This window comes from Xiphophorus couchianus, chromosome 21, assembly GCF_001444195.1.
Source record: "Xiphophorus couchianus chromosome 21, X_couchianus-1.0, whole genome shotgun sequence".
Classification (NCBI taxonomy): Eukaryota; Metazoa; Chordata; class Actinopteri; order Cyprinodontiformes; family Poeciliidae; genus Xiphophorus; species Xiphophorus couchianus.
The window spans coordinates 7,862,251-7,890,203 of NC_040248.1; the positions used below are offsets into that span (position 1 = coordinate 7,862,251).

General features: G+C 38.0%; 1 protein-coding gene across 2 annotated transcripts in view; it reads right to left on the reverse strand.

Annotated features, from left to right (window-relative positions):
• The window catches only part of pou6f2 (POU class 6 homeobox 2), a 94,808-nt gene that overhangs the window by 52,122 nt on the left and 14,733 nt on the right, over positions 1–27,953 (reverse strand). For both annotated transcript variants that reach the window (XM_028004499.1, XM_028004497.1), the window contains exons 3-4: positions 16,608–16,705; positions 9,611–9,830 (exon numbers count right to left, since the gene is read on the reverse strand). In XM_028004499.1, the coding sequence (XP_027860300.1) occupies positions 9,611–9,830; positions 16,608–16,705 (318 nt within the window). The remainder of the gene's footprint in view (positions 1–9,610; positions 9,831–16,607; positions 16,706–27,953) is intronic.

The window sequence follows — 27,953 nt, forward strand, 5'->3', positions numbered from 1 at the left end:
ATATATTGATTACATAAAAAACAAATACAGATACTGACTTCCAACAAGTTAATTTTAAATTCATCTTTATAAGCAAATATTAATCAAATGAGGGCTTTTATATTCTTTTTCTTACAGCCCTTTGTCTTACAACCTGTGTGTGTGTATACAAATAACTAAAAGCAAAAAAACAAATGAGACAGTGACGACTGAGTAGTAGATCTGCTGAGTTTCCTTAAATGAAAACGTTTTTTTAACCAGTTAGGAAATTAAGCTGAATTTGATTGTTTGATAACTAGGATGAACTGGAATGTAGGTATGATTAAATTTATTTCTTTGTGTACATGCCTTGAAATAACATACCTTATGAATTAAAGCTGTTTAATCAAACTGAAGTGAAAATGAGTAAATGTCACATCAAGAGTAACCATTCCTGTCCTAATGCATCTATGCACTGTGAAATCCACACTGCTGATCCCAAGATACACACACTATAGCTATCATCACTGCAATACCTCTGCATCCACATATAGACCCACAAAATCATCTGCATTTCCTTATGTTTATATCTATTAATTTTTCAATATGCCAACATACATGAGAAGATAAAAAATCTATGACAACAGCTTTACCAAGATTTGATTTATGAACAGGAATTTTAAAGGATTCCTAAAACTATTGACAAGTAGCAGTAATAAATCTATGTGATAGCTATGTGCAAAGGCAATGGGCTCAAATGACAGAACCAAAAAACACAAGCTTAAGTAGACACAGTTATTCAGCCATCTTATTTTGGTGAATGAATGTAAATCCTACATTATAGTTACTCTTCAAATGTGTTCTGAAGTCTGAAATTTAACTTATTAAAGCATACGGATAATTACACAAAAATTGGAAAGAACTGTTAAAATATTGTGAGGAATGTTCTAAAAACAAATCTATACTTTAAATCATTTATACTAAAATCAAAACACCGGGTTGTGAGAGTTATAAGGTGCTAAAAGTAGAATGGGCTGATGAAAAAAAGCTGAATACACACATTCAGCCTCAGATGGCAGATCATGCAATAACTCACATTAGCAAGGAAAAGGAAATAAAGGATGCAGCTGTGCTCCTTTACACAATTTCACATTTGAAGCAGTTGGTGATAACACCATTTTCATTTCGGTTCAGTCCCATAAAATTACCATTAACATTACAGCTCATGCAGAACACAGATAAATGTAAAATGTCACCCAGTTCTGCCAAGCAGGAATTCCAGTTCCAGAAGATTACCATCTCTGTCTGCCTCCTCCCACTGCACCTTGTTCTAATATTTCATTTACAACATTTCATAAGTTCATTTTCCCCTCACTGACCATGTAAATCACAAATCAATTCTCAGTTAAAATGCTTGACTACAGATTGTTGCTGAAAGCTTCTATGGCACCACAGCAACGAGGCAGACCTTAAGCAAATCATTTGGAAACACTGCGGCCGGAAGAGGAAAGCAAAAAGTGGGATGTAATTCTGACAAAACAACTCTGGGGTCAAGCGGTCAAGCCATTTACTGGAGGCACTTTACAGGCTACGAAATATCATAAAAACAACACACCGATGTATGTTTTAATACAGAATTCAATACTTATCATTAGCTGGAACTTGGTCATTGGCAAATCTATTCGACAATAAAATGGCTCATGATATTGAAAAGATTAACTACTAATTATGCATGATAGTTATAGGGATACATTGCAAATATATGCAATCTATCAAATAACTTTATTAAGGAATCGTAGAATAGTTTTAGTGATTTTATGTTTGTTTATAATAGCGATTTTCCTATTAGGAGGAGGCCCGCTCCTAGTTTATTGCAAGTAATTTCTATATTTCTATATAGCACCAGAAGTAAACAAAAGAAGTAATTTAAGCCGACTTTCGTTCTCTATAACGTCTTGCTTCTTTAGTTTAAAAAAAAATAGCTCATGCTGAGTCTTATTTAAACACAGAATATAATTTCTGTCTCTCCAAAGCTTCCCTTTGCCGTCTTCATTTCTGATCTATGCCAACCCGCAGTGGATGGTTAGCAGTTTCAAGGTATCCCTCTATGGAAAGCGGTTCTAACATTTAATAGCCAGGGAGAAACTTTAAACCAAAGATCCACATATATCTTGAATGGCATTGTTCTTATCCACAATAAGCATTTCAGCTCTCTCAAAAATTATCTTCCTAGAACAAATCATGGCTTTTCAAATATCTAAAACTTATTTCTCACTTGTACAATTGTAATTGTAGATATGACATAATTGTTGAAAGTTTTTATTTCTACATGTAGGAATGTAAGTTGTGAGAAAATATATTGCTAAAATGGAAACTATAAATGGTACATTACATGCTCAAATGGCTTGCCTTGATGTCCGCAGCAGGTTTTGCGTGCTACAGACGTTGAAATATGCTATAAAATTAGACTGTAGGTTACAGTCTAATTTGGTTGGTGTCAATTTAATTATTGACAACATCTGCAAGGTGGATACAAATTGACATATTGTTGATATGATACATCCTGAGGTATACTGCTACTTTTCAAGAACTAAAAGCAAAAAGTAAGAAGCGACCAAAACTACAAATGATACGAAACAGCAAAGGGACAGAATTAACATTACTGTAATTTGGCATGTTGTGCATGTTTTATAATATGACAGTCTTCCTTTGGGAAACAGATGTAAATTAGATAAATATGGTCCCATTTTGTACTGAACATTTTCTGATTTTCATTTCGTACCCTGTTTTTTGGGTTGGAAACAGATATATATCTCATATATCATATCATATACAATTAAAATTGCATCTTTTCATTCTTGTGAACTTGACGTTCTTGAGTTGGATGTCTCATTAAACCACTATGAAAAAGTGATAAGACATAAAAAATGATGAAATGTTTTTTTATAGGTATGAAAACAGAGAAAAAAAGCAAACAATTGCACTCCATAATTCCTATAATTGTTGTCAACTTCACCCTCCTAACTCTCGCAATACACATGGCTCATTGTCTCCTCGAGTAAAACCCTTTGCAATAAATGCACCGCTTTCTGTGTACACCCAGTGCAGACAGGCAGTGTGTAATGCACACAGGCTGTCTTGTAGATTGTGTGTTTATGGCAGCAGGTTTGCAAAAAGCCTCCCTCTCTGTTTACCAGTGGGGGCAGATGTCAGGGTTTGCTGAGGAGCAGCAGAAACAGCCACATCTGATTAACAATATTATTGTTGTCTTCCACAGTGCCATGGAGAGTGCTCCTTTCTTTTTCCTCTGTTTCTTTTGTTTCTATGCTCTGGAAGCATGTTGTCCTGTGGCATTGCTGCACCAGAATGACACTGCCACCATCCGCAGAAACAAAACATGAGTCAAGAGTCAGAAGCTTAAGACAAACAGTGCTATTGTTTTGTACCAGGGAACACATGTGTGGGAGAATGCATGATAGAGTCATACTGTATATTCAAATAAGCTGTGGCTCACTTTTGCATTTTCTTTTTAGTGTGGAAGTATAATAACAAATGTACAACCTGAATGCACAACACATGATTAGCATGTCTGCAACAAGTAAACACCAGGAGGTAAAATTCACTTACATCTCTGCTTCAAAACACATATGAGGGAAACGATCAGTCTCACAGGAGTGTGCAAGTGCTCATGGGTGCATGTACAGTAAACCCCAGCATGTAAATTTGAGTTTTTGATCCTAACCCTCTTAATGCTCCTCTGTGCGTTTTGATTAGCTGACTTTTTTATCTTCTTTTCATCTGTCACGACGACTAACCCCGCACGTTTCCAAGCTGCTTATTGAAGACAAACAATAAAAACACTGGCAGATATCAATGGCAGAGATGAGAAGCCGGGTGCCGTATCTGCTGGGACTGCCTGGCAAACCTGCCTCTGCCTGCGCTTCATCTGCAGCAGCAGCTCTCACTCTCAATTATTTGGCTGCTGTCACAACAAATCAATCAAATTACCGCTCCAGGACTGTGTGCAGCTGCTCCTATTGCACCGCTAGTTGCATTAGCTTTGAAATGTATGAGGTCTACATTTTATCACTGTTATTTATTTAATGCAGCTCTCTCCCCTGTGAGTCATCCTACAACCACAGCAAACTTAAATCATTAAAGGACGACGTGGAATGCATTCTGCTTGAGAACACTTCAAATTAAACAGCGATAATCGAAGAGGGATGGGCCCGGGATTTACAGTGTTAAGATGACAGATGCTAGGGTAAAAAAGTGCAGACTGAGCCCACATTAACTGCTTGACCACACTAATATGGACATTTTGCACATGCATTCCCAGGTTATATAATACGCAAGTTTTGTTTAAAAAAATAAATACATTTTCTCTTGAAACACACAAGTAATTATTTTCAGTGTGTAAGACCAGATCGTTGTTCAAGCTCAGTTATTCCCAAAACATTTTTTACTATCAAGACTAAATAGGATTTTCATTGACTGCTCAGTCTAAAAGAACAATGTGTGAAATACCATCCTTGCATCTGAAACTTTATTTTACCCTAAAGTGAATCCTTTTAATAAAAAAAAAAAAAAAGAAAATCTTGATGCTCAGTCTGATCAGTTTAATACTTTTGGACACAGCATGTCTTATTAGTTTTTATTATTTTTGGTGTAGGTGTTGCAATCACGCTCAATAGGAAAGTCAACATTTTGCTTTTCATAAGTCTGTAATCTAAGAATATTGCAATTTTGTATATTTCTTATGACAAGGAGTGCTTCCTGTGGGAATATATTATGAATTGTAGGATAAACTGTAGATCTTTTACAATTTTTTTTAATTTCATGAACTACTTTGGAAAATACAAAAAAAAATTAATAGCTAAGCCTGTGCCGTCATTTAAAAATAGATTTATGGACTATCTTTCTACCTATGTTTTGGGCACAATGCATGTGCAAAATCATAATGAATAGCAAAAGTGGGGATGGCTTCAGCAAACAAGTCAAAATCTGACCCTTTAATCTACCAACCACCTTTTCTCCACAATATTATGAACTGGAGTGTGGAGTAGTATGTTCTTTATAAACAGAAGGCTCAACGACATTAGGAAATTGGCTGAATATCTTATTGACATAAATTCGTGATAACTGGAGAGCTACTGTGCTATCCGACACTTAGGTTCTGCACATCATCACAATGTTTCTTTAGATAAGAGAAAAAAAGTTGATTTTAGAATATGCTGCCAATTTAAGTGACCTCCCTCCTAAAGATGTTATTAGTTGAAGTCATACAACCTCACTTTCTTCTGGTGGACTGTGAGTAGAATATAAATTATTGTTTGCAGGTATGAAACAACCCCCTGGCAGGTTCTATGGATTCTTAGTCAGTGTTTAGAATCACACTTTTCTGTTTTAAACTATATAAATAACATTAATTAAAAATAGCTGGGGTGTAGCTAAGATCTTTTCTATTCCTCAAAATGAAGTAAAACATGCTGTCAGTTTGAGTGGCAGCAGGAAACATAGGAAGAATGTCTGATATTCTGTGGCTCAGAAAATGTAAAGAGTGAAGGGACACAGTGGGTTTCTCTCAGCAGACAGAGGTTAAGTCAGAGGCCCGGCCTGTTGAGCTTACCTCTTAAAGGAGCAGCAATCAGCTGAGGCAGAAGGGATCCAGTCTGACATGTCTAACTAGTGTGGAAACATTTGGCTTTTCCCCCAGGAGCCCACCCTTTGGTGGTGTAATGAGCAGAGTGATTTCCCTAATTTGTATCATGCCGATCCCAAAAGCAGCGAGCGACACCGTTGAGCATTTTCATCCAAACGACATACGCTCCTTTGATTGGCACTGACACGGCGTCTCATTACTGGAGGTGAGTGGGAAGCCGACCTCCGTGAGGGAGCCTGAGTGCTGTTTTGTGTTTCCTGTGGACGAGTACAGAGGAACAATGCTCTCACCTCACCATTAGAACTTAGCTCTGTGATGTGATGTGCTGCCTGGCTTTCTGCTCACAGCAAATGAGATGGGATGTGCTTATTAATATGAAAGCACTCCAGTAAAGCAGCTCCTTGAATTACCTTTGAGTGAGTTGTGGAGGAGAGGAGCAGACAGATGACTTTGTTCTGCTTGCTTCCATTGTGGATTACATGTACAATAGTTTGATACTGCTAGTTTTACAAGTATGGTAATCACACTTTGCTTGTTATAAGATCAAGCAGAACGAATGCCTATTTAAAATGCAGCAAAAACTTTGCCTAGCAAAGAACAACAAATATCCCAGAATGTTTAGTCTGTATGTGTCGAACACACTTAACTCTGAATTTATAAAAATCAAATATGATTTTATTCTCATCTGCCGTCACATTTCTAGACCTCCAGCATGACCCAACCTAGTTTTGCCTCTGTGAAGTCAGCTAGAATTGTGTGCACTCTGTCACAAAAGATAACTTTCCCCTTTGTTTAGTTTCATTGGGAATTTGTTTTTACTGCATGTTTGCAGGCATAAATCATTTTGACAAATAACCAGTTACACTGGTGCCTGTGTTTACTGAGTCTGCCACAAGATGCTGCTCAGTTTTATTTAAGCAACTGCTCCAACTCTACAGCACAACCCCATTACAGTGATAGTTATTCATCACAGTCTGAGAGCGCTGCCCTCTTAAAGCTCGCAGTGGACCAGCTGGTTCGCTGCTGTCAACATCAGATCTCACAGAACCAACTTTGATAAACATGATCGGAACACGTGACCAAACCTCCATTTTTCTTTTTATGATTAGAGTTTACCCGCTGAGCTGTATCGAAATGTTCTTTCTGTTTTATACAGAATAAATCTGGTAAGTGTGCTGTGAGTTTGTACTTAGCCTCCCTTTACAATGACAGCCTTAAAAAATCCAATGCAACATAATGTCTTCAGAAGTCACCTAATTAGTAAATAAAGTCCACTGTGATATAAATCTAGCTGTTCTGTGACTGCTTGAGAGATTTATTAGAGAACACTATTGAACAAACTGCATCATGAAGACCAAGGAACACAGCAGACAGGTCAGTGATAAAGCTGTGGAGACGAATGGAGAATATCCACAACTGAAAACCTGCATATACATTATCCTCCTCCTATACCAGGGGTGTCCAAAGTGAGGTTTGGGGGCCATCTGTGGCCCTTGAACTGATTTTGTGAGGCCTGCAACTGCAGTGAAATAAAATGATAGAAATTTGGTTCGTCCACCAAATCTGCTACCAGGCTAAAATTATTAAAAATTTTATTACTGCTCTTCTCTGTTTTTTAAGCAATAATTAATTCCCAATGGGCCAAAACCACGGTAGGATGGAGTATTAGGGCCACAATAAGAATATTTTAAAAATTTTATTATGAGAATAGTCAATGTTACGAGAACCAAGTCATATTATGACTTTGTTCATAATATGACTTTATAGTGTTATAAAGTTATAATACTATTTATGACTTTGTTACTTATTATGAGAATAAAATCATGACAGTATGACTTTATTCTCGTAATATTTTTTAAAAATTTTTCTTAGCAGGGCCCAAATACTCCACCATAGAAACAGACATATCTTGTGCACCAGATTTACCATTTTGCCAGAAATATGCAATAAAGAACTTCAGAATCTGAAAATAAGTGATTAATTGTGTAAAAATAAATGGGCTAAAATCCCACATCTAAATATAAAGCTCCTTTCATTCTTCTTTAATGGCTCCTTCCATTGCACTCTATTACTGTCTTCCCCTCTATTATTCAGTTTTTCCTTGTTGTTCGACTCCATCAATACCCTTGTGAGTTTTTCTTCATTTGGGTCCGACTTAAAGTATCATTATGACAATTTTACTTAACAGTGAAACTTAATTTTTCTCTGCTTTCTCCCAGCTTGAAGCTCCAAACCACCAACATGCAGGCTCTGATGCATACCGTTCCCCCAACATAAACCGCCCACTCTGTGAGACAAACAACCTTATTAGCTGGTCATTAACTGCCTCATTACATTTAAACACAGACATTGACTGGACTCCTCCCAGTGCCTCATTATTGCGCCTGGCTGCTGTCTCGTGTCTGATCTGACGCTAATTAGAAAGCAGCGTGTAAATGCTGTAAAGCACACTTTCTTCGGAAGTCGTGAAATGAGCTGACTGCTCCCTGGTGACAGTGCAGCGCTGTATTATATGTGTGATTAATCAGGCCTGGAGCCCTGAAGCGGCTGAGTAGAGGGAAGGGGGGGACACCGGGGCAGAGGCCAGAGCCGCAGTTGTCTGACAGAGGTGCTGTGCCAGCAGGCCTCATTCAGCGGAGCTGTGATGAACTCAGACAGGGGAGAGTGAAGGAGCGCCTCATGGCCAGGGGGCCCCGGACACAGTCAAGACATTTAGCTTCACCCGTGACTTGTGTCACTTTCTCTCCACGGAGGTCCCTTCAATGCATCCCCTTCAGATAGGAGGACGTGCGAACAGGCGGTCTGTCAGTCCACTCGCTTAAAAAAAAAGATCTGCCACAAAGGCATTTCTCCACAAAAATTTTCTGCCCCTCCATCTCTTCTGGCTGAAGAATTTCATCGGAATTTCAACCAGAATCTCTTCTGGTTTGCTCCTCGCTGACAGAGAGGCGTTTGTTATGGAGTTCTGACACCCCGACGATGTGTTTGTCGATCAGTTCATCAGATCGCCAAAGCCTCTGGGTCGTCCCTCGTGGACAAGAGCGAAGATGTGTTGACGTGCGAGTCAGACTAGCCTGCTGGGCCCATTATCGTCCATTGCTGATGGATACTTTGAAGGGCTTGTTGGGTAGATGCAGGTTTATTAAAAGCTCTGCCCACAGCGATGGCTGTTGTTATTTATGCATGTTTGTGTCCATTAGGCTTCTCGCTCCACATTTCCTCACTAAGGGCATCTGCCCATCCATTTCCCCACATGATAGCAGCATTCCCTGCACTTTGTGCTGCACTGGCATTATTGTAATCGGCATCCTAAAAACACACCGGTTTACAATTTTTTACATTAGTGCTGCTCCTCTCATCTAAGATTCATGAGTGACAGTTTCCCCAGCCATCCCTCAATCTAATGGTATAAAAGAGACAATGTTTTAAACATTAAAATGAAAACCATTTACAACTATGATCAAAAGAGAACACTCGGGCATTAAAGTTTAAAATGTAAGGATAAGTACAGCCATGTGGATGGACAGATGAGGTGGAAAAAAGATAAAAAAGTGAAGTAGGGTGCACTCTTATGCACAGGAAAGAGGCATAAAGTGCTTCTGCACTGCACTGCAAAACGCTGACCTGTAATTAATATGGTTATACCTTGAGGCAATTTCAGGATGGCTGCTTTTTGGGATACAAATCCATCAAGTTTCTTACCTGCTCAGGACCACAGAAAAGCATCGTGTAAAAAAAAGTTCCCATGTCAGAAAATAAACACACAAGTCTTAGTCAAAACAGTTATTTGTTGTGTCTGTTGCTACTTTTTTTAATGTGTGTGCTCGCTGAATCTTCATATAGAATAAAAAAAAAAAGCATTTGTCAGTTTTGCAGCCATGAAGAAAATTGATTTTCAACTCCAGTGTTTTTTATTTCTGACCCCATCAACTGGCTGAGTTGTTGTCGATGCCCCCCCCTTTCCTACCTCCCCCTCGCACCGTCTCTCACCTTGCAGGTTCTGGAGGGGGAGCGTCATGATTCCCCCTGCAGCGGCAGCAGCCACCAGGCTCTGGATGTTGGCCGTGGGCAGGGAAAGCACCAGGCCCTGCTGTCCGCCGAGGTGTCCACCTGCGTTGAAAGGGATGAGGATGGGCTGGTTCATGCCTGGCGCTGCCCCAGACATCACGCCACCCACTGCGTTGGCCAGTTGCTGGGCCACCAGGAGAGACTGGAGAAAGCCACACGGACATACAGACATTGACCATAATTCGCCAGATGAACAAAAACAGGTGGCATTTCTTTTAAACGTATACATATACTGTATGTGTTGCAAGTCATTTTATCTCAGGCAGACATTTAAAAAGTGTGCGTTTTGGTAAATTACATCTCAAATCTCTGTTTTTCCCAAAGTTTTGACCTGTCGTCATTGATTTACAAAGCTCAAATCAATAAAACACAGAAACGTTGCTATGATATGTTTAACCCTCTTATCTGCTGAAGACCACTTTCGTTTTCAAAGTAGCAGCCTGACATGTTTTTGGCAAAAAATACAGATTCCTTTAAAAAAATACAACACACTCTTAAACCTTGTGTGCTGATCCCGTTAATAACACCTCCTGAAAATAGCTAACTTAGAGTGGTCTTTGCAATGTAACAGTATCCACACTGCAGTGTGTTTAGGTATGGCGTGTTCACTTATCAGAAAAGATCAAAATTTTGAGTTCTCTGGTCATTTTTGTTATGTGAACATAATAAAAATTGTATCCTCATTTCTCGTTTAAAACAAACCCCACACTTCTCATTTTTTCACTCAAAAGTTCGAAATGTTTTACGTTATGTATCAAATGTTTGATTTTACGAAGGGAATACAGCTCTTTATTTATCCCTGAGAATATATAGGTACAACTATAAATAAGTATTGTGTTACAATTTAGTCTAAAACAATACATCGCATTGCGTCAAAACCTAATTTTGCATATTTTGGGGTATTTTGGTTCCTGAGTTACCAATAATATTGAAAAATGAAAACACAACATATACTTAAACATTTATTTCAACAATCCATGAATGAATGACATCAGATTCAATTAAAAATGATTTTATATAAATTTGCAAAAGCATTGAACAGTTTCTTTGCCCATCAGCTCTGGTACATACCTGTAAATTTTCCTGTTTTTGACCAGGAAACCAAATTTTACCCCCGTTTCCCACCATGCTCCCATTTCAGTATTTTCCTGTAAATTCATTCTTAGTGCTGATAATTATGATTAAGTGAAAATTTAGCTGTATAAAAATCATGTGCAACAAAGAGTGGTGCACAGAAAATGGACATTTAATCTTAGCATCTGTGTTTCTGACTCATTTTGTGAGAAATTACCTTAATTCTGACTTCAAAATGCTGAACTGAGACAAATAAAGAATCTGTTACTTGATCTGGGTGAATGTGTTTAGATGGATGCACATGTCAGCAGACGAATAATGTGAAATGCTGTTTCAGAACAGAACTCCATCTTCGTAAGAAGGCTGAGCATTTATCTTTTATAAAGACTCAGAGAAAATCATTTTTCCCTCTGAACAAATCAGTGGCAAAATAGAATAACGTGCTTGAAACAGGCAGAGGTTTTGAAAGAAGCAGCAACACTTTGCTCTTTTGCAGAGGGTTACAACATATCAGTCTTCTGTCCTCTTGGAGTTGTTCATTTATGCAAGTTAAAGTGGAATTGTTGCCGGAATACTCGTGTTTTCAACAAAATAAACATCTTTTTATTATGTTTTTCACAGCAGAAACTCACTTGAAACATGTCCTCCAAACCAACAGGTTTCCATGTACACATATTAGGACTTTAAACTAGTGGTTAAAATCTGCAGAACTACACAGGCATGACATATTTAAGTCAATCCGATGCAACCTTTTTGAAATTATGTCAGCATTTGTGCATGTCAAATGGATTTGTACAAGCAATGTGAGGCAGGAGATATTGCAAAGTTCAACAAAACTCCCAGTGTAAACACAGAATAGAATTGTTTGAAATAAAATAATAAAAGCATTATGTCAGCTTGTATTGCATTCAAGGTAAAGTAGGCTACCTAAGACATTGCAGGACACGCCTGGTTGCAGCGTGCACACTAAAGTTCACAAGCCTTTAACTCCAATTGTCAGCTATCTGCTTTGTTTTGCATGGCGTGTCTGCAGCCTGTGCAGGAAGCAGAGCAGGCTGGCTGGTGAGAAGAACCCACTTTGCTCTTAGGACCGGTGCTCCTGGGAGACAGGCACGTCACAGTGATAACCTTGCATGTTTCAGAGTGCTTGCACCTACTCTATGTGATCGCAAACAGATCTCAGGCCGCAGAAACAAATGAAAACTTGTTTGCGATACGGAGCTGTTAAAAAAGGGAGTTGAGCGCTGCTGACAGGATTGTTCGCAAACACTGTAAAGTATTCCTTCTCCTCAACGTTTGCTTTGAAATACAACAGCAGTGCATAACAAATGACAATACGAAGCATCTGAGAGCATACATAATGGCATTTGTCATTAACTTTAAAAAATGAATTAATAATTCGGGCGCTCAAAGAATCCTCAAAGGGACAGAAACAGATGATGCGTTTGTTGGCGGCGAGTGACACATTTGTAATCTCGCTTTTTTTTTTTGACTAAATTTAATCTCAAATAGACGCTGCACCCAATCAAAGGGGATCCTCAACCATTTCATCTGTGAATCAAACAAAATGATATTGGCCAGCTTGACAGTAAAGACAGCCACAGATGGAAGGGAATAACATTAAAAGACAATTCGACAATTATGAGATGCAGCGCTGATTTATTTATCATTACAGACAGCTTTGGAGAAGCCGGCAGCTGCCAACAGAAAGCGCAGCAGAAATCTCTGATGTTTAGGTGATCACGAGGTGAAGCGACTGCTAATGCACTCATCAAGATGTGACACAAGAACAAATTGAGTCAGAACAGAATTATTTCAATTTGAACCCTCACTAATACAAACAATTTATACTCATTAAACTTAGTCACATTACTATGTTTCTTTCAGAAACATCAATTTATATGTTTATTTATACTAAAAACTGAAAACTTTGGCTTCTGTTTGTATTCAGCTGTCTGGAGTCAATTCTTTATAGCAACAGGTATTTTGCCGTATGTCCTTATCAGTTCTCTGAATTTGGAGACAGAAATTTTAGCTCATTTTTCTGACCATAATAGCTCAAACTGACTGGATGGAAAACATCTGGTTCTTTACTTTGCTAAACCATTCCACTACATCTTTTAGGGTGCATTCATATCAGCTCTGTTTAGTCGGCTTTAATTAAAATCTAGATCTTTGCATAGAAAGTCCAGTTTGTTTGGGGAGTTGTGATTGGGCAGTCGAACTCTGACGCAGACAGTCCTCCACAATCCTGCAAGAATAAGTAGGTGTAGACGATGGATGGATCCATTGATTAGCTTCATCACAGAGTGCCTTCTCACATAGGTTTGAGTCCTCTGTATGTCTTGTCACAAATTATCTTTCAATAATGGAAAATGAGCTGCAAATCTCCAATGTTGTAGTGCATTATCATAGATATGCACTATTTTGTGACTGTCTATTCCATAAAACTTCCACAAAATACAATGAAGTTTGTAGTTGTAATGTAACAAGATGTAGAAAGTTCTGTCTCTCAGTTTGCTCATTGGCTGAAGAACCCAAAGGATCACTTATCCAGACATAGAAGCAATCCACCTTCTGGCTTATGGCCTTAAAACTCTCTGCTGTCCTCTCTGTAGGTGTTGCTGGAAAGCGGCTGCACAACGCTTGACACACCTGACAGCTAAGTGTTGAGAAGTGGTCTCCTAGGGGTCACACGGACACACAGGCTGGGTTAGCGTTGAGCTCTGGAAGAGGAAGCAGCCCCACTCTGGACGGGATGTTCTACCCTGCCTTTTGGCTCATCAGGGGAGAATAGGCCCCTCCATCTGCTTGCCAGCTCTGGCACTGAGAAATTGCCCATAATCACACAGATAGCAGACTTTTGTCATCCTGACTGCAATTGGGAAACAGAAAGAAGGTAGATTCATGTTGGGTAAACTACCATCAGATAATGGTTGTTCGAACAATATCCGGCTCTGGGGCGAGAATCTATCACAACATATTGATCCTGGAGCAGGAGAATTGGGTATGGCATGCAGAGCGCTTTTGTTTCTGAAAAGTGTTAGCTTCACAGACTGTACTGACAGCATTAATATATTAGATGGTGACTGTTGAGAGCCGCCTGCTGAGGCTCAAACTGTAACTGCTGCTTGCTTCTGCTGCTCTGCCTCTTCTGTTTTTTCTTATCTATATCCAAAGCAGCATCTTTGACCAAATTCATGTAATCAAAAAAGAGCTCTAAGCACTGTTTTTTTAACTTAAAGATATAATTAACTCTTTGAGTTGGAATTTCTTAACATTTAAAAATCCCTGGCTAGACTGAGAAGCTCTGTTGTTTTCCTGTGTTTTCTCTTTTTTCTGTCCTGATGAGAACTGACTCTCATTGAGCATAATATGAGAGCATGGAGAATCTGCTTCTTAAACAGTGTGAAGAAAACATGAGATGCTTTTTGAGTGTGTGTTGACTGGTGACATGGAGCAACACTAACGAGATAGATGTTCATTAAACATCGCTAGGGCACCAGGCCAATAAATCCAATCATAAAGGACAATGCCTGATTGAGCCATTAACAAGGCTGCAGGCTCGGGCTCTTTGCTCTCTGCTTGTTGTGACAGAGCCTGTATTGTCAGCTTGTTAGCGCCGCAGCTCAATTACATTTGAAGATGATGTATGATGACTAAATATTTTAACAGTTCACACCGTAGCATTCAGTGAGGGTGTTTATGTGTTTCACACACAACATGAACGGAAAGAGAACACGTGAAAGAAACCTGGTAGAAATTTCACCCATTCAATCTGCAAGTTTTCTCTTAAGGTGGCTCTAAAAAGTGCAGTTCGCAATCAAGTCTTAAAAGGGACCTACTTTGTACTTCCCTTTTGGTTGCTATTGCTTCTAAAAACAACCCAAGCACTTACAACACAAACACCCAATTAGTTCATGTTTTTTGTTGTTTGGAAAATGAGCTGTTTTAAAAATGTTCTGAATGTAACGTCACAAATCAGCAGGCACCGCAAAGCTCACCCTGTCTCTTAGCAACCCCAACTGAGTTCCAGGACATTTGGTCAGCTGGCTTTAATGCTATGCAATGGCTGCTGGAAAAGACAAGTGTTGTGCTGTTGACTTACCATTCAGAAACCATTCTTGTTGGTTGTGCAGGAGGCTCCACTTCTGCTTTTCAAAGATGTATGGTTGTATAATTGCGTATCTGTTACAGCCATGTTTATGTGCAAAGGTAAACAGTGAGCAAGGGGGCACGGCCAGCAGCAGGTTATTTGGATTTAAAGTGTCTAGATGCTCTAAAACATCTCATCCTGTATGGAGCTCAAAACAGGAAGGCCTCAGCAGACTAAAATGTCATTATCTAAGAATGATTTTGTTTAAAAAAATGTAATGACCATGTTTTGTACTGCCCATTGGTCTGTCCTAACCTGTTCCAATAAACATAATAGGAGGGGATGACGATGTTTGTCTGTTTTTCAGGAGATGGACTCGTCTCTTCAGGTCCAGTGAAAGGAAGTCTTAATGCTGCAGCACACCAGGATATGGTGGATAATTTCATGTTTCTAACTTTGGGGGAATAGTCATGGATAAGCCATGGATGAACTTGATTGGCCTTCAAAGAGTCCTCATCTAGACCCTGTATCCAACATTACTCTGTGCAAATACTTTTGGCAATATACAATCATAGTAGTATTGGCTTGAATCTGATTGGTAATCCGGGGCGAATTGATGTATGCCCCAGACCATCACAGGACAACATAGAGGCACATACAACAATTAACCAAGCACAAACTCATACCTAAGGGCAATTTAGAGACGTGTTTTTGGATTCTGGGAGGAAGTCAGAGAACCCAGAGGGAGCCTGCAGCACATGCATAGGGAGAACATGCAAATTCCATGCAGAGAGACCTGAGGAAGGGATTCAAACCAAGAACCTTCTTTCTGTAAATTAACAGAGCTACCAACTGCTCCACCATGCAGTCCAATGAAAATAATTTTGAATCTAGATATGACTGGGATAGAAATAATTTTGGGTTTAACTTTATGCAGATGTGATGATCTGGTGACTGAAACCCAATTTGTAATAACTGACATGTACAGACATATTAATAAAATTAGATTATGTAATAAAAGGGATTCAGACAAAGCATCTTCTTGCTTCTTGATTTTAACATAAATTAAAAAAAACATATATACAGTTCAGACCAAAAGTTTGGACACACCTTCTCATTGAATTCTCATTTAAATTTTTGGTCTGTACTGTATATATATATATTTTTTATTTAAGTTAAATGGTTTTCATTTACAACAAGAGGTGGGCATTTACCATATTGTTTATAATTTTTCATAAAAAAATTCTCACCATAATAAGAATATTGATTTATCATTGTTCCCATAAATTTCAATTACTGTTGTTAAATAAAAAAGAAAACTGATTATTGGAAATGTTATTTTTACCATTTTCGCCACTATTCATTTCACAAGAGCATTAATAAATAACAGTAAATTAAAGAATATAATTAAATGCAGTTACTGTGTGCAGCTTAGTGATATAACTCTTTTCTGTTTTCTTTTCTTTTCTGCGTCCTGAATACGCCGCTTTGCAACAACATTATTTGTGTTTAACTCGCCACAAATGCAGTTAACTAAAAAAGAATAAAGTTTTTTATAATTTGTATCATTACAATAGTACCACAAAATATCACAACATTTTAAGTTCCTATAGCTTATCCCTATTTACAACACTAAGAAAATGACAAAAAAACAACCCAAAACACATTTTTGTCTTTAACAGCACCAATTTAATGAAATGATTCTTAGATGATTCTCATCTGTTAACTTGTCTAAATTCTCCCGCTCACCTGTGGGCCCATTGGGTATCCTGGATGAGACTGGCCCAGATGACTCTGCTCAGACGGACTGCTGCTGGCGTCAGACTGAACTGATCCGTCACGAACTCCTGAAAGGGAGACAGAGAGAGAGCAGCATAGAAAAAGCACAAATTAGAGCGTACATAAAAATTCAACCTGTGATCAACACAGACTTTGTAAGTAGATAAACACATAGCACATAGCAAGCTGTGATATTACAGCGCTGAGTAGAGCGGGCAGCAGGGAAGGGGGTGAGGAGGGGAGGAATTTGTATTTAAGTGCTTTATCAATAACCACTGTAGCACTGAATAAATTACCAACCAGCAGAGAGACTCATTGATGGTGGATGATGCATACTGGCGGGTCCCCGATGGCCTAGATTACCGCAGAGAGATAGAGCTTCACCACAAACGCTGGGGCCATATTATTCAGCCATTTACATCGCTGAGTATCACTCATCTAAACCCACTCCCCCCACCGCTCCCCCTCTGCTCTGAGCCTGCAGCTATGAGACACAATTAGACCTGTTTGCTATGAGGGCAGAGTGGAGCTGAGCAGACAGGGACATGACAATAAGCTTGCTGATGGCTGCAGGGAAAATAAAGGCCACAGATGATTGGTTATCATAGCAATCTCTATCTCACATAATCTCTCAGCAGTGCATCCAGCGTGGGCTGCTCTAAAAGGTCTGAGAGGCTGATTTGACCCTTAAACTTCTACCTACATGATATCAGCGTCACATGATACCTCACTGTACTGTAGACACACAGGCTTTAGGAGGGGTGTTTCCAACACAATGTAAGGGAATTTGGTGGTTGATGACTGATTTATGCTAGATGAGGGATTTCATATTAAATACATTGGAACTCTGAAAATAAGACCTAATTTCATCTTCTTGTGAACGGGGTTCAATCTGGTCAAACAAACACGGACATCCTCTGACAAAATAAAAAAACTCAAGACTTAGCAAAGGCTCAGAGCTAGCAAATTTATGAGTTAGGAGAAAACGTTCCAGTATGTCTTTTCCAGCGCAGAGTTGAGTGGAAGTACAGGAATACATGTACTTCCACATCTACATCTATAACTACTTAAAAGTTATATGTAGAAAAATGGAGAAGTAAGCAAATAAGAGCAAGTCACGTCTGCAAACATTTGAGCATTTAATCAGAAGAAGCGGGGAGAGAGTTTATTGAAGGTTTTGTCTGCCAATTCAGATATTCCTTAGTAGTGCAAACAGAGGGCTGCAGGGACATGACACCTAAACACAGAAACACTGACATATTTACGTCAATTAAGATTTCTGAGACAGTTTTTTTTAAATAGAAATAATCATTATGGAAGTCCCAGTTGCACAAGGGTTTATTGTTTCCAAGTTTCTTTGTGAGACATATTTTGGTGTCGAGTTCAACTCTAAAACATTTTTATAAAGACAGTTTTCTTTTATAAAACATGAAAAACATAAAATTCTTTGTTTTGCACATAATATTTGACGGAAAAATGCTTATAAAATCATTCAATTTTCTGCTGAACTCTTATATTTTCACACAAAAATCACTTCTGGAAAAAAAATTACTTATCCCATTATTCTAGGAAGATGACATTTTGTGAAACCTGAATAACATTGAAGGTGGGTCTATTTGGCTATTGATTTGTTGAATTTTTTCCATTCACTCTATAATTACACATTTTTGGGTTAATAAATTTGGTTAGAATGAAAAAAGTGGACTTCAGAAAAATAACTGCAAAAGTGGAATTTTGGAAAACCTAAAACTCAGGAAAATGATACAACGCATTTCCTAGAGCCGTACTTGTATATTCAGATTTAAATTTATTTTCTTTATAAACAATAACCATGATATTTTATCAAAAAGTTTATGCCCCCATCCCCCAATTTTGTGGGATGTTTAAAAACACGTTATATAATGGTTAATGAAGAACATAATTTAAAGTAAAACTTTTGGTTGTTCTCTATAAAAAACATTCTTTCACTCTTTGGATTGTAATTTGCGACCCTTGAATCCCTATCATTTATAGCTGTAAAGCATATTCACAGGAAGAGTGACAACAGTCTTAATCCAAAAGCAAAAAGATGATCATTGTGCAAAACGTTGATGTGTGTCAGTACACTACAAGACTACTGTCCAGAATTAAACATATTTACAGAAAAAAGTCACATAAACATGTATAAATGCATTTAATATCCAAAAAACTTTAAGCCACACAAAGATGGCAGTGAATTTTAAAAAATCTTATTACATTTCAACTGTAGGATCAAGTAAAAGGAAAATCACAACTTTAAAAGAAGAGTAAATTAATGTTCGTTGTGTCTTTCTTTCTTTTTTTACAGGCCATCCAGTGGTTTCAAGCTCTTCACAAAAAACTTTCTTTTCAAGAGTCCAGCCGACAAGATCTTATTGCATGTCAAATATATTTATATGGTACATCTTAAGCCCCCCTTCCGCCAACTAAAATCATTTCATCTTTGCATAAAATCCAAATAATTGGTGAATGATGTGACCTACCAAATGAACCTTACGCATTTGATGGCTGATGTGAAAGCCCAAGGGGGAAGCCTGGTTTTTCTAGCTGGTTTCTACCTCTGGCTTGATGGCCCTGCTTCTCGATAAAGGTCCGCATCCTCCCGCTTATCAGCCTCGCAACGCTGCTGCTGTTTTGACAAGCCAGTCTCTTTTCACCAATTATTTCACCCATTACAGATAACTTTGTGCCTGCATGGCTCCACCCAGCGCACTCAGTATCTTGAATTAGGATCAATGTGAACATATCAGACTTTAAATCAAGGAAAAGATAGAAAATATTTTTTTGAAAATGTTTTTTTTGTTGCACTTAAATGTTTCAGTTAAATGTTTATCGAATCAGACAAAGATAACCTAAGTAAATACAAAATTCAATTTTCATTTATTTATTCAGACCAACCTCGGTCAACACGAAAATATATTTGCCTTTGTAGTTATATAAAAAATAACTGCAATTAACCATATTTATTGGTTTATTTTAATTACAGGTTTATAAAATATGATGATCTTAAGACAATAAAAAATGGATGAGAAACAAAGTGACTGGCATCCATCAGTGTGGAAAGGGTCTCAAAGCCTTTGTGACTCTACCAAATCACATTGAAAACCATTATCCACAAAGAGAGGAAACCTGAAGGGTGCTGACCTTTCCTTGGAGTTGTTGGTCTAAATTACTCCAGGAGCGTTTCGACAACTCATCCTGGAGGTCACAAAAGAACGCAGAGCAACATCTATAGCACCACACACTATTGAGGTCAGTATTTATGATTCACTACTTATGTCTGGTTCACACAGCAAGATAATTATGATCATTTTTGACCCAATTTTCCCCTTCCGACGTTCCGATTATTAGGATGGCTCTAAAGATAATCTTGATTTTCCTGATGTTTGTGGTATGTTAAGAGTGGTCTAGTCTGCTTGAAAGGACATTGGTTATGCTTCTAATAAACGTGTTGGATTGCCAGCATGTGGGGTATTACCGAGGACAAGTGAGCACAAAAATTAGCATGCAGGCTGTTTAATGTAAAGTGTAGCCAATCAAAAGGTGAGATGATGAAAAAATCTGAAATACAAAACACGAAACATCTGGCATGTTGCATCAGAGACGACTTCATATAGTTTTTCTGTTAAAAATAGTTCACAAACTGTCCTTATTTAGGCTATCTTTGCCAGTATTAAAATTTGTTCTGTCACATTTAGATGTGATAGAAAAAGCAAAAACAGGAAAAGTGTGTAATGGGGCAAATACCATTTCACAGAAATGTTACTGTACTTTGAAAAGTAAATTAATTTCAGCCAAAAGCAAAAAGCTAAAATGCGATGCTATGAGGGTGGATTTTATTACGTTTTCTAAGATTTTATTTATCCCTCCCTTATTTTTTTTGTACTGTAAATCAACTTTCAGATCATATTAAAATCGCTTAAATATGCAGCCGCCACATTGTGATAAAAACAGAAAACCAAACAGCCCTACTGAGTGACTTTAAAGGAGGAGAGTTATCAGATTACCATCATAGCAAAATCAATTAGCCAAATGAGGAAATTCAGCTTATGATAAAAGAACATGACAAAATAAAATGATCAATAAGCTCCAAACAGTAAGGCTGATGACTTTCGTTAAGATATTGCTCATTAATAATGTATTTTATCTGATAAGCAGAGCGGGAGACCTACCGAATAACGATTGCTTGATGCCTTTCATCACATCATCTCACAATAACTTAGAAGGCTTCATCTCTTCACAAATATCTGTAACGTTAACATGTTTATCACAGGAGACAAAAATCGATAATAAATAAATACTCATGCACAGATTCCCTCATAGGATTTGTGTAATTTCTTTAATAGCTGACTGAAGAAACACCCAGGGAGTCGGTCTTCAATTCCTCTTTTATCACTAGAATCTTTGTGCATGTTAAGCTTTTCATTTCTTAAAAAGTAACCGCATGAATGATTCTTTAATGGATTTCTAGATGGAGATTAATGTTGCGCTCAAAAGGTGCTTAAAAGCATATTTCTTGATCAAACCTTTGCTTAAAAGAAATTCCTTTGAATCTGTGATTGTACACAGGTCAAACTGTGGATAAAATGGAATGAATGGACATATTGATGTGAGGGGATATGAAAGAAGAGGCCAAAAGATAGTAAAAACGGGAAACACATTCAAGCAGAACATTCAACACGTTATTTTTTTACTTCCTGCGCAGGTTTTGATTAAACACCTCAAGTGCTCCTAAATAGAAGGTTTGCATTAAAGATTTGAAGACCATTTAGCCTAAAAATATACGTTCTGGCCTTGACTAGTCAAAAACGATCGTTCTCTTGCTGTCAATCTAAACTCCCGCTGACAGCGACATGACATTTCCATTGAAAATACTCCTTTATGTAAGGGATCTAATTATATTTATTGCAGAGCACGGGGTCCAATTTGATGTGACTTATGTCACTGAAATATTGCCAATATCCACCACCAAATAAATTCGCTTGCATTGATCACCAAAGTGGCCACTGGAGAGTGACTTTCAATGCAGCGTAGGGCAGAAGGCCTCTGCGATCTCTGTGTGTGTGTGTTTATATGAAAAGGGGGGGTGCAAAGAGCTATATTTATTTGACTTCATTCGGCCTGTATTAATGCAGGGTGCCCCAAGGACTGCAGCACAAAACAATTAGCCTGGATTTCATAAAGCAATCAGCATGCCACCTCGACTAATGCAGCGGCTCGTACATTGACAGTCTGTATGAAATGGTGTTATTGAAAGCTTTGTGTTCACGTTAGCTTTCGCCTCGGTGCATTTATGAATCAATTTTAGCCCATAAAAGAAGCTTTAACACTTAAGCTATTTTAGTGGAAATGCATTATGTAAGTTGTCAAATGTATGAGAGAGAGCCCTGGTAACGATTTGAGCTATTCACACTGAACAGCCGGCCCCCATTTTTATAATGGGCCTTTTGAAAATGTCTGGCTGAGTGCATGAGTTTGCTATTAAGATGCTGTCGGTCATTTTTTCCCCCCTCTCTCTCTTCTGTCTCTCTCTTTTGAAATGTAATCCATAAAACTAATGCTAAAATTTCAAAAGGATTAAAGAATCAAATTTAATTACACTACTAATTGTTTGCTGAGTGAAATAATTACAGGTTAACACAAAGCAAAAACGGGCCACATAAAATTATGATTTCAACATTAAAAGTGCAAGTTGCTGTTGATTTAGAGATATTTCAGATACACACAACCATTAATAGAGAACAGTACAAAAAACGAGAGAAAATATCTGGTGAGCAGCAGTTTCTGAACACAATAAATGTTAAATCCTGAAGCAGATGGGCTACAGCAGCAGAAGACCAAACCAGGTGTCACAGCTGTTAAGCACAAGAAACTGAAGCTACAATTTTTATAGACTTACCAAAATTAGACAAATCAACTTTGAAAAAAAAAAATTAAATGCATTAATAGGTCATGGTGGCGATGGTGGTATCGTTTGGGAGATATTTTCTTAACACATTTTAGACCCAATAATACCAATGCTTGATCATTTAAACACGTTCCCCGGCTCCTGACCACATCCATCTCTTTATGACCACAATGCACCCATTTTCTTATAGCACTATGCTACAAAGCTCAGATCAAGTCAAGCTGTATTCTGATGGCTTCAACAGTCAGAACACCTTTGAGAAGTAGTGAAAAGGAAGATTCTCTTCCAGGTTGTGAAGCTAACAGATCTGCAGCATCTGTGTGATCATATCAAGTCAACATGGCCCAAAATCATGGATTGCTTCCGATACCTTGTTGAATTAAAGCCAAAAAGAATTAAGGAAGGTCAGAAAGTAAAATGAAGTAAAAACCAGCTAGCAAAATGTACCTAATAAACTGAATGATGAATGTGTGTGTGTGTGTTAAAGTGGAATCTTTGATTACAAATTAAATTCTAGAAAATTTTGAAGAAAAAAATACCTTTTTTTAAAAACTGTTTCAATTTTAGGAAAGTCAAAACTTTCATGATGACTTAATTTAAGACGTCCTGGAGTTCTCCATCCTAAAACATTCTGCAGTGGGTAAAAAACCCAACACTTGCTTGAGTCTGCCCTTCAAAGTGTTAAAAGTTTCATAATGTTTTATCCTTTTTAAAGGTTTTATCGGATCTAGCGGCCTTTATTTGAGAGTGTCTAGACAGTAAAGTGAGAAATGAGAGAGGGGGAAGACATGCGGCAAAGGTCATCAGGCCGGGACTTGAACCAGTGACGGCCGCAACAAGGACTAAGGCCTCCATGTGCGGGTTGTGCTTCATCCCTGTGCCGCCACAGCACTCCCAGAGTCTGATAAACTTTTGGAGTAATATTACATGAAGCAGCAATGTTTGGGTGACTCTGTGTACTCAAATTTTGTAAGCTTTTGAATACTGTGCACATCTCTTTGATAACTCTGGAGGTGAGCACCTTTGTCATCACTTGTTTTGCATCCCAGCCACAGGAGAAGCAGGAGGAACACCTGGAGCAGCGGCACAACAAAGGCAAATTTGCATTTTACAATCATGAGTATTATATTTCAAAGGCCATCTGTGCACAATCTTTATATTAAAGTGGTTCTCCACTGCTGATCCCCACACATGATACAGATTTAACTGACCGAGATGCTAAAGTTCACATCAAGCATAGGAATCACAATAATTAAGTGAGTGTGAAGGGGATCTGTCCCCCTTATTTAACATATTATTGCCCCCCGCACCCACAGTTTGAATAAAATATAGCTTTCCCCAACATTCCTTCTATTGTTTCACACAAAAACCCACTCAACGCGACTCATACTGCTATGTCAACCAGATTTTTCTGGCATCTTTGCTGGCAAAATAAAGTATTCCAAAAACTAAGTTAAAATGAGAACATAATGTTGAAAAATTTGGGGTCAAAATGTGGCTTAATTGTAGTTAATATCAACATTGCAGAATTCAACATTGCATCTTTTTGCTATTGACCCTTTGCAGATGATGTCATGCTCTTCAGAAAGCGTTAACTCCTGTAAAGCGTGTCAAACTGTTGATATTTAGTTGATTCCACAGTAGCAATTGTCAAACATGGCTGCGCATAGACTGCACAAACAAGCCAGGATACAAACAAAACTAGTCATTTTATTTCATATTTTTGATGAGGAAAGAAGACAACGATAAATAGCTGAAGCAATCATAAGGACTGGCAGAACTCGATGCATTTGCGGGCTGGCACCAAACATTTTTTACAACATAAGAAGATCCACAATCGTGTACTTCATTTGTAAGGATGAGTAGTAAGATGCTGTATCATATTGCATTTTGGAGATGGTGCATGTTTAATCATTCGCAAGCATGGAGAAAATGCCCCATCATCATGTAATCTACCATGTACGAATAAAACAGGTATTTTTTACGATTTTAAGTTGCATCCAATGAAAGAGTAAATTCAGGCAAAGTCAATTTGATCAAGTCAACAAACACGTCAGGAGGGAGAAAATATGGGTCAGTTTCTAAGCTAGATATTTACAACTGTTGTCTGTGAACCTCAACCAGGTGTGTTACATCCACAGACAAATTATCTCGGCTTGATCAGGTAGAAGCCACAGCTATATTGAAAAAACAATCACAGTCACTGTTAAATATTCCCTTTCCTCACTTCAGATATCCGTCATTGTGTTAAAACATGACATAGTTGCACAGCATCAATATTTTGCTGTAACATTAAGTAAAAGATGACCACTATAAAAGTGTAAAATTGTGAATTGGGATCAGCTCTGGATCGCGGTCTGCTGTTTGGGAACTCTCGTTCTGACCGTTTATGTTTGACAGGTATCATTGAGCCGCTGAAGCGTAAAGGAAGCCCTCCGATGGAGTACAACCACACCACACACAAAGTGTAATTCCATCAATACACCACAACCTAGTGTCCCAGAATGTTGAAAAATTGATTTTACTAATACAAAAAAATTATTTGGCATTACAGAGAACTGAGAAAGACGAGCCATGTCTAACCATGTCTCCCAGGCAAACCACAACCTACTGTTACACACAAGCAGAAGTATGAAGTGCAAGCTTTAAAGTGATTTACTTAACTCCTTGTAGAATGCAAGAGAGCCCAAATCACCTGTGATTTAGCTCGGTTTCATTACCCCCACCAAAGCCCTTAACAATAACACAGAGCATAATCTGCTGCCAATAACTCCAGGTGCTCTTAGTCAGATGGCTCCCTGTGGACCTAAGTAATACTCTGTTTAGAGGCTGAGGTGGAGAGGCTGCTTGGGATAGGTCAATAGTGATTCTGGGGATAGAAAATCACCAGAGACCGACTTTTGAGTGTTTGCCCGTAACACTATTACCTACATTAGCGCTACTGCTGGTGCTAGGAGAGCTGTCATTTCCTTAATTAAGAGTGCAACGCAGGGCCAAGAGGGAGAGGAGGCCACAGCGATCTCCCACCGGCCTTCGACATTAAAACCTGATTCTTCACCGCGCAAGGGCGTAGACATTACAGGGGGAGGAAAAATCTATCTCATTCATTATTCTGGCTCAAAGTGGAATTACAGAGTTAGGGAATTACACAGGAGGTGGTGCCATGGAGTATGCTGAACAGAAAGGATTTTATACTTCAGCAGTTCTGTGACTATTTCTGAGGTGATCATTAAGCCTCAAGCAGTGGAGGAAAGACTCAGGAGGACAGAAGGGAAAGGACAGGAGAGGGAAAAAAGGATGATAGGAATTATATGCATCTCTGATAGTTAAAGATTTTGAATGCAAAACAAAAGAAAACAGTGTCCTGCAAGTTTTTGATGGATCAGTAGGAAATCTACATGCAAGCACTTCAGCTCTCCCTCATAGACATGGGTCAACACCTAAAGGTTCTCGGACAGGAGGGTACTCTGCTTCAGCTCTTACCTGTCTCTTCCCTTCATGTTGGAGTGGAGCTGGAAGCAGCACAAGCACAAGAGGGACCAGAGGGAGGTAAGTAGGTGAGAAGAGGCAATGCCAAATTCAAAGGTCAAGAAGGAGGGATGGCATGATGGAGAGGGGGAGATAGAGGAAGAGAATGGGAAAAGAGGGCTTAGGTATTCCTCCTCACAGGGGACTACGGACACTTTGCACATGTGCACATCTGCTACAGAGCGTCCGCCTCGTTCCCAAAGCAATGTCAACCTGATTAGCTCAGGGATGAAAGAGGTAAATAATAATCCAAATAAAGCCTCATCCTTTTACAGCCATCAGTGAAGGTGGGGCGCTGTGATGAAGACTAGCTTTAGAGAGCTGTAAGCCTTTTAGGAGATGCCTGCTTCACTGTTGCTCCTCCCTCTAAATTACTTAAATGATATTTGCTGTAAATAGGATTCTGCTGCCAACCACCAAGTGATGGAAAAAGGCCTCCATCTCGCTCTGTGTCATTCAACTCCTCCCTGTCTATAGTACTGCAACTCATATGACTACAGCTGAGACTACTTCTCAAACCTCAAGTGCAAAACTGTTGAAGTTTTGAACTTTTCTCTCAAGAAGTTTTACATAAATTATTTTTAATCATCTGTTAAGTTCTTTACCATCTAAAAATGCTTTGATTTTAACAAGCTGTTCTGTCTAGGAAATGTTACTTTTCCTTTAAGGTACAGATAAAACATAATAGTTTCCTATTATATGTTAGTTTGTATAGTATTTATATTTAACATTTGAATATTTTATATTATACTCATGACTTATAAAACATTTCATTTTTATTATAATCAAATTTAATTCACACATTTATACTGAGTATAGTTTAAATCTATATATTTTTTCTTGATACTTTATTAGTAATCTTGTTCTCCATGAACATATTTTGCTATATTTTGTATTATATTGAGGACTTGTTTTTTTTTAAATTAAATATATTTATGTGTTTATATTATAACTGAATTTCATAATATATTACTTATTTGTTATCAAAATTTTTTGTTTTGTTTATATTTTATATGTTGATTTATAAAACTTTTGCATTTAGATTTCACTCGTTTGTAATAAATGTAAAAATATATTATATATAACACTTCATTTAGATTTCCTATTGCGTGTTAATTGTGATATAGTATTTATATTGAACATTTCAATATTTTATATTAATATACTCAATTTATATAACACTTCATATTATTATCATCAAATTTTAATTCACATGTTTATACTGAATATAGTTTATATTTATATTTTTTTCTTCATACTTTATGCCTTATATATTTTAATATTAGTACTCTACATCATGTAACAAAATATAATATTTTGTAATATTTATATTTTTAAGAAACATACAGAAAAACATTTAAATCACAACCCAAAGGAATTATTGTTTTAAAAGGCCGATTTTTTTGTTTTGCATCAGAATAATATACTTGACTAGTTGGATGTAGTTTCCCTGTGCTTGAGCCGCACATCTGATTTTACTGAGCAATATGCTGAAGCTTACAGAGAGTGACAGTAAAAAAAAAAAAAAAAGTGAAGACTTGAAAATTGCGTTCATTATTATCTTAGTGTTTCACAACATTACAATTACTTTGCTTTCACAGCATTGTGCACCTCTGAGAAAATAGAAAGTGCAACATTATTCTTGTAATACAAATTTAAATGTATATCGGTTTTTAAAAAAACGCTTCCTGAGTTGTGTCTGGTCAACTGCAGGACATTTAGCAGTAGCCGGTGGGGAGTGAGCCCAGCAGCGCAAGGTTTGTGGTCGTGTGTAGGTAGGTGGGGGGCCAGACACCCACATGTCATGCTCAACACATCAGCCTGAACCTCCAGGCTATCCAGCGACCAATGTCCCACTTTGC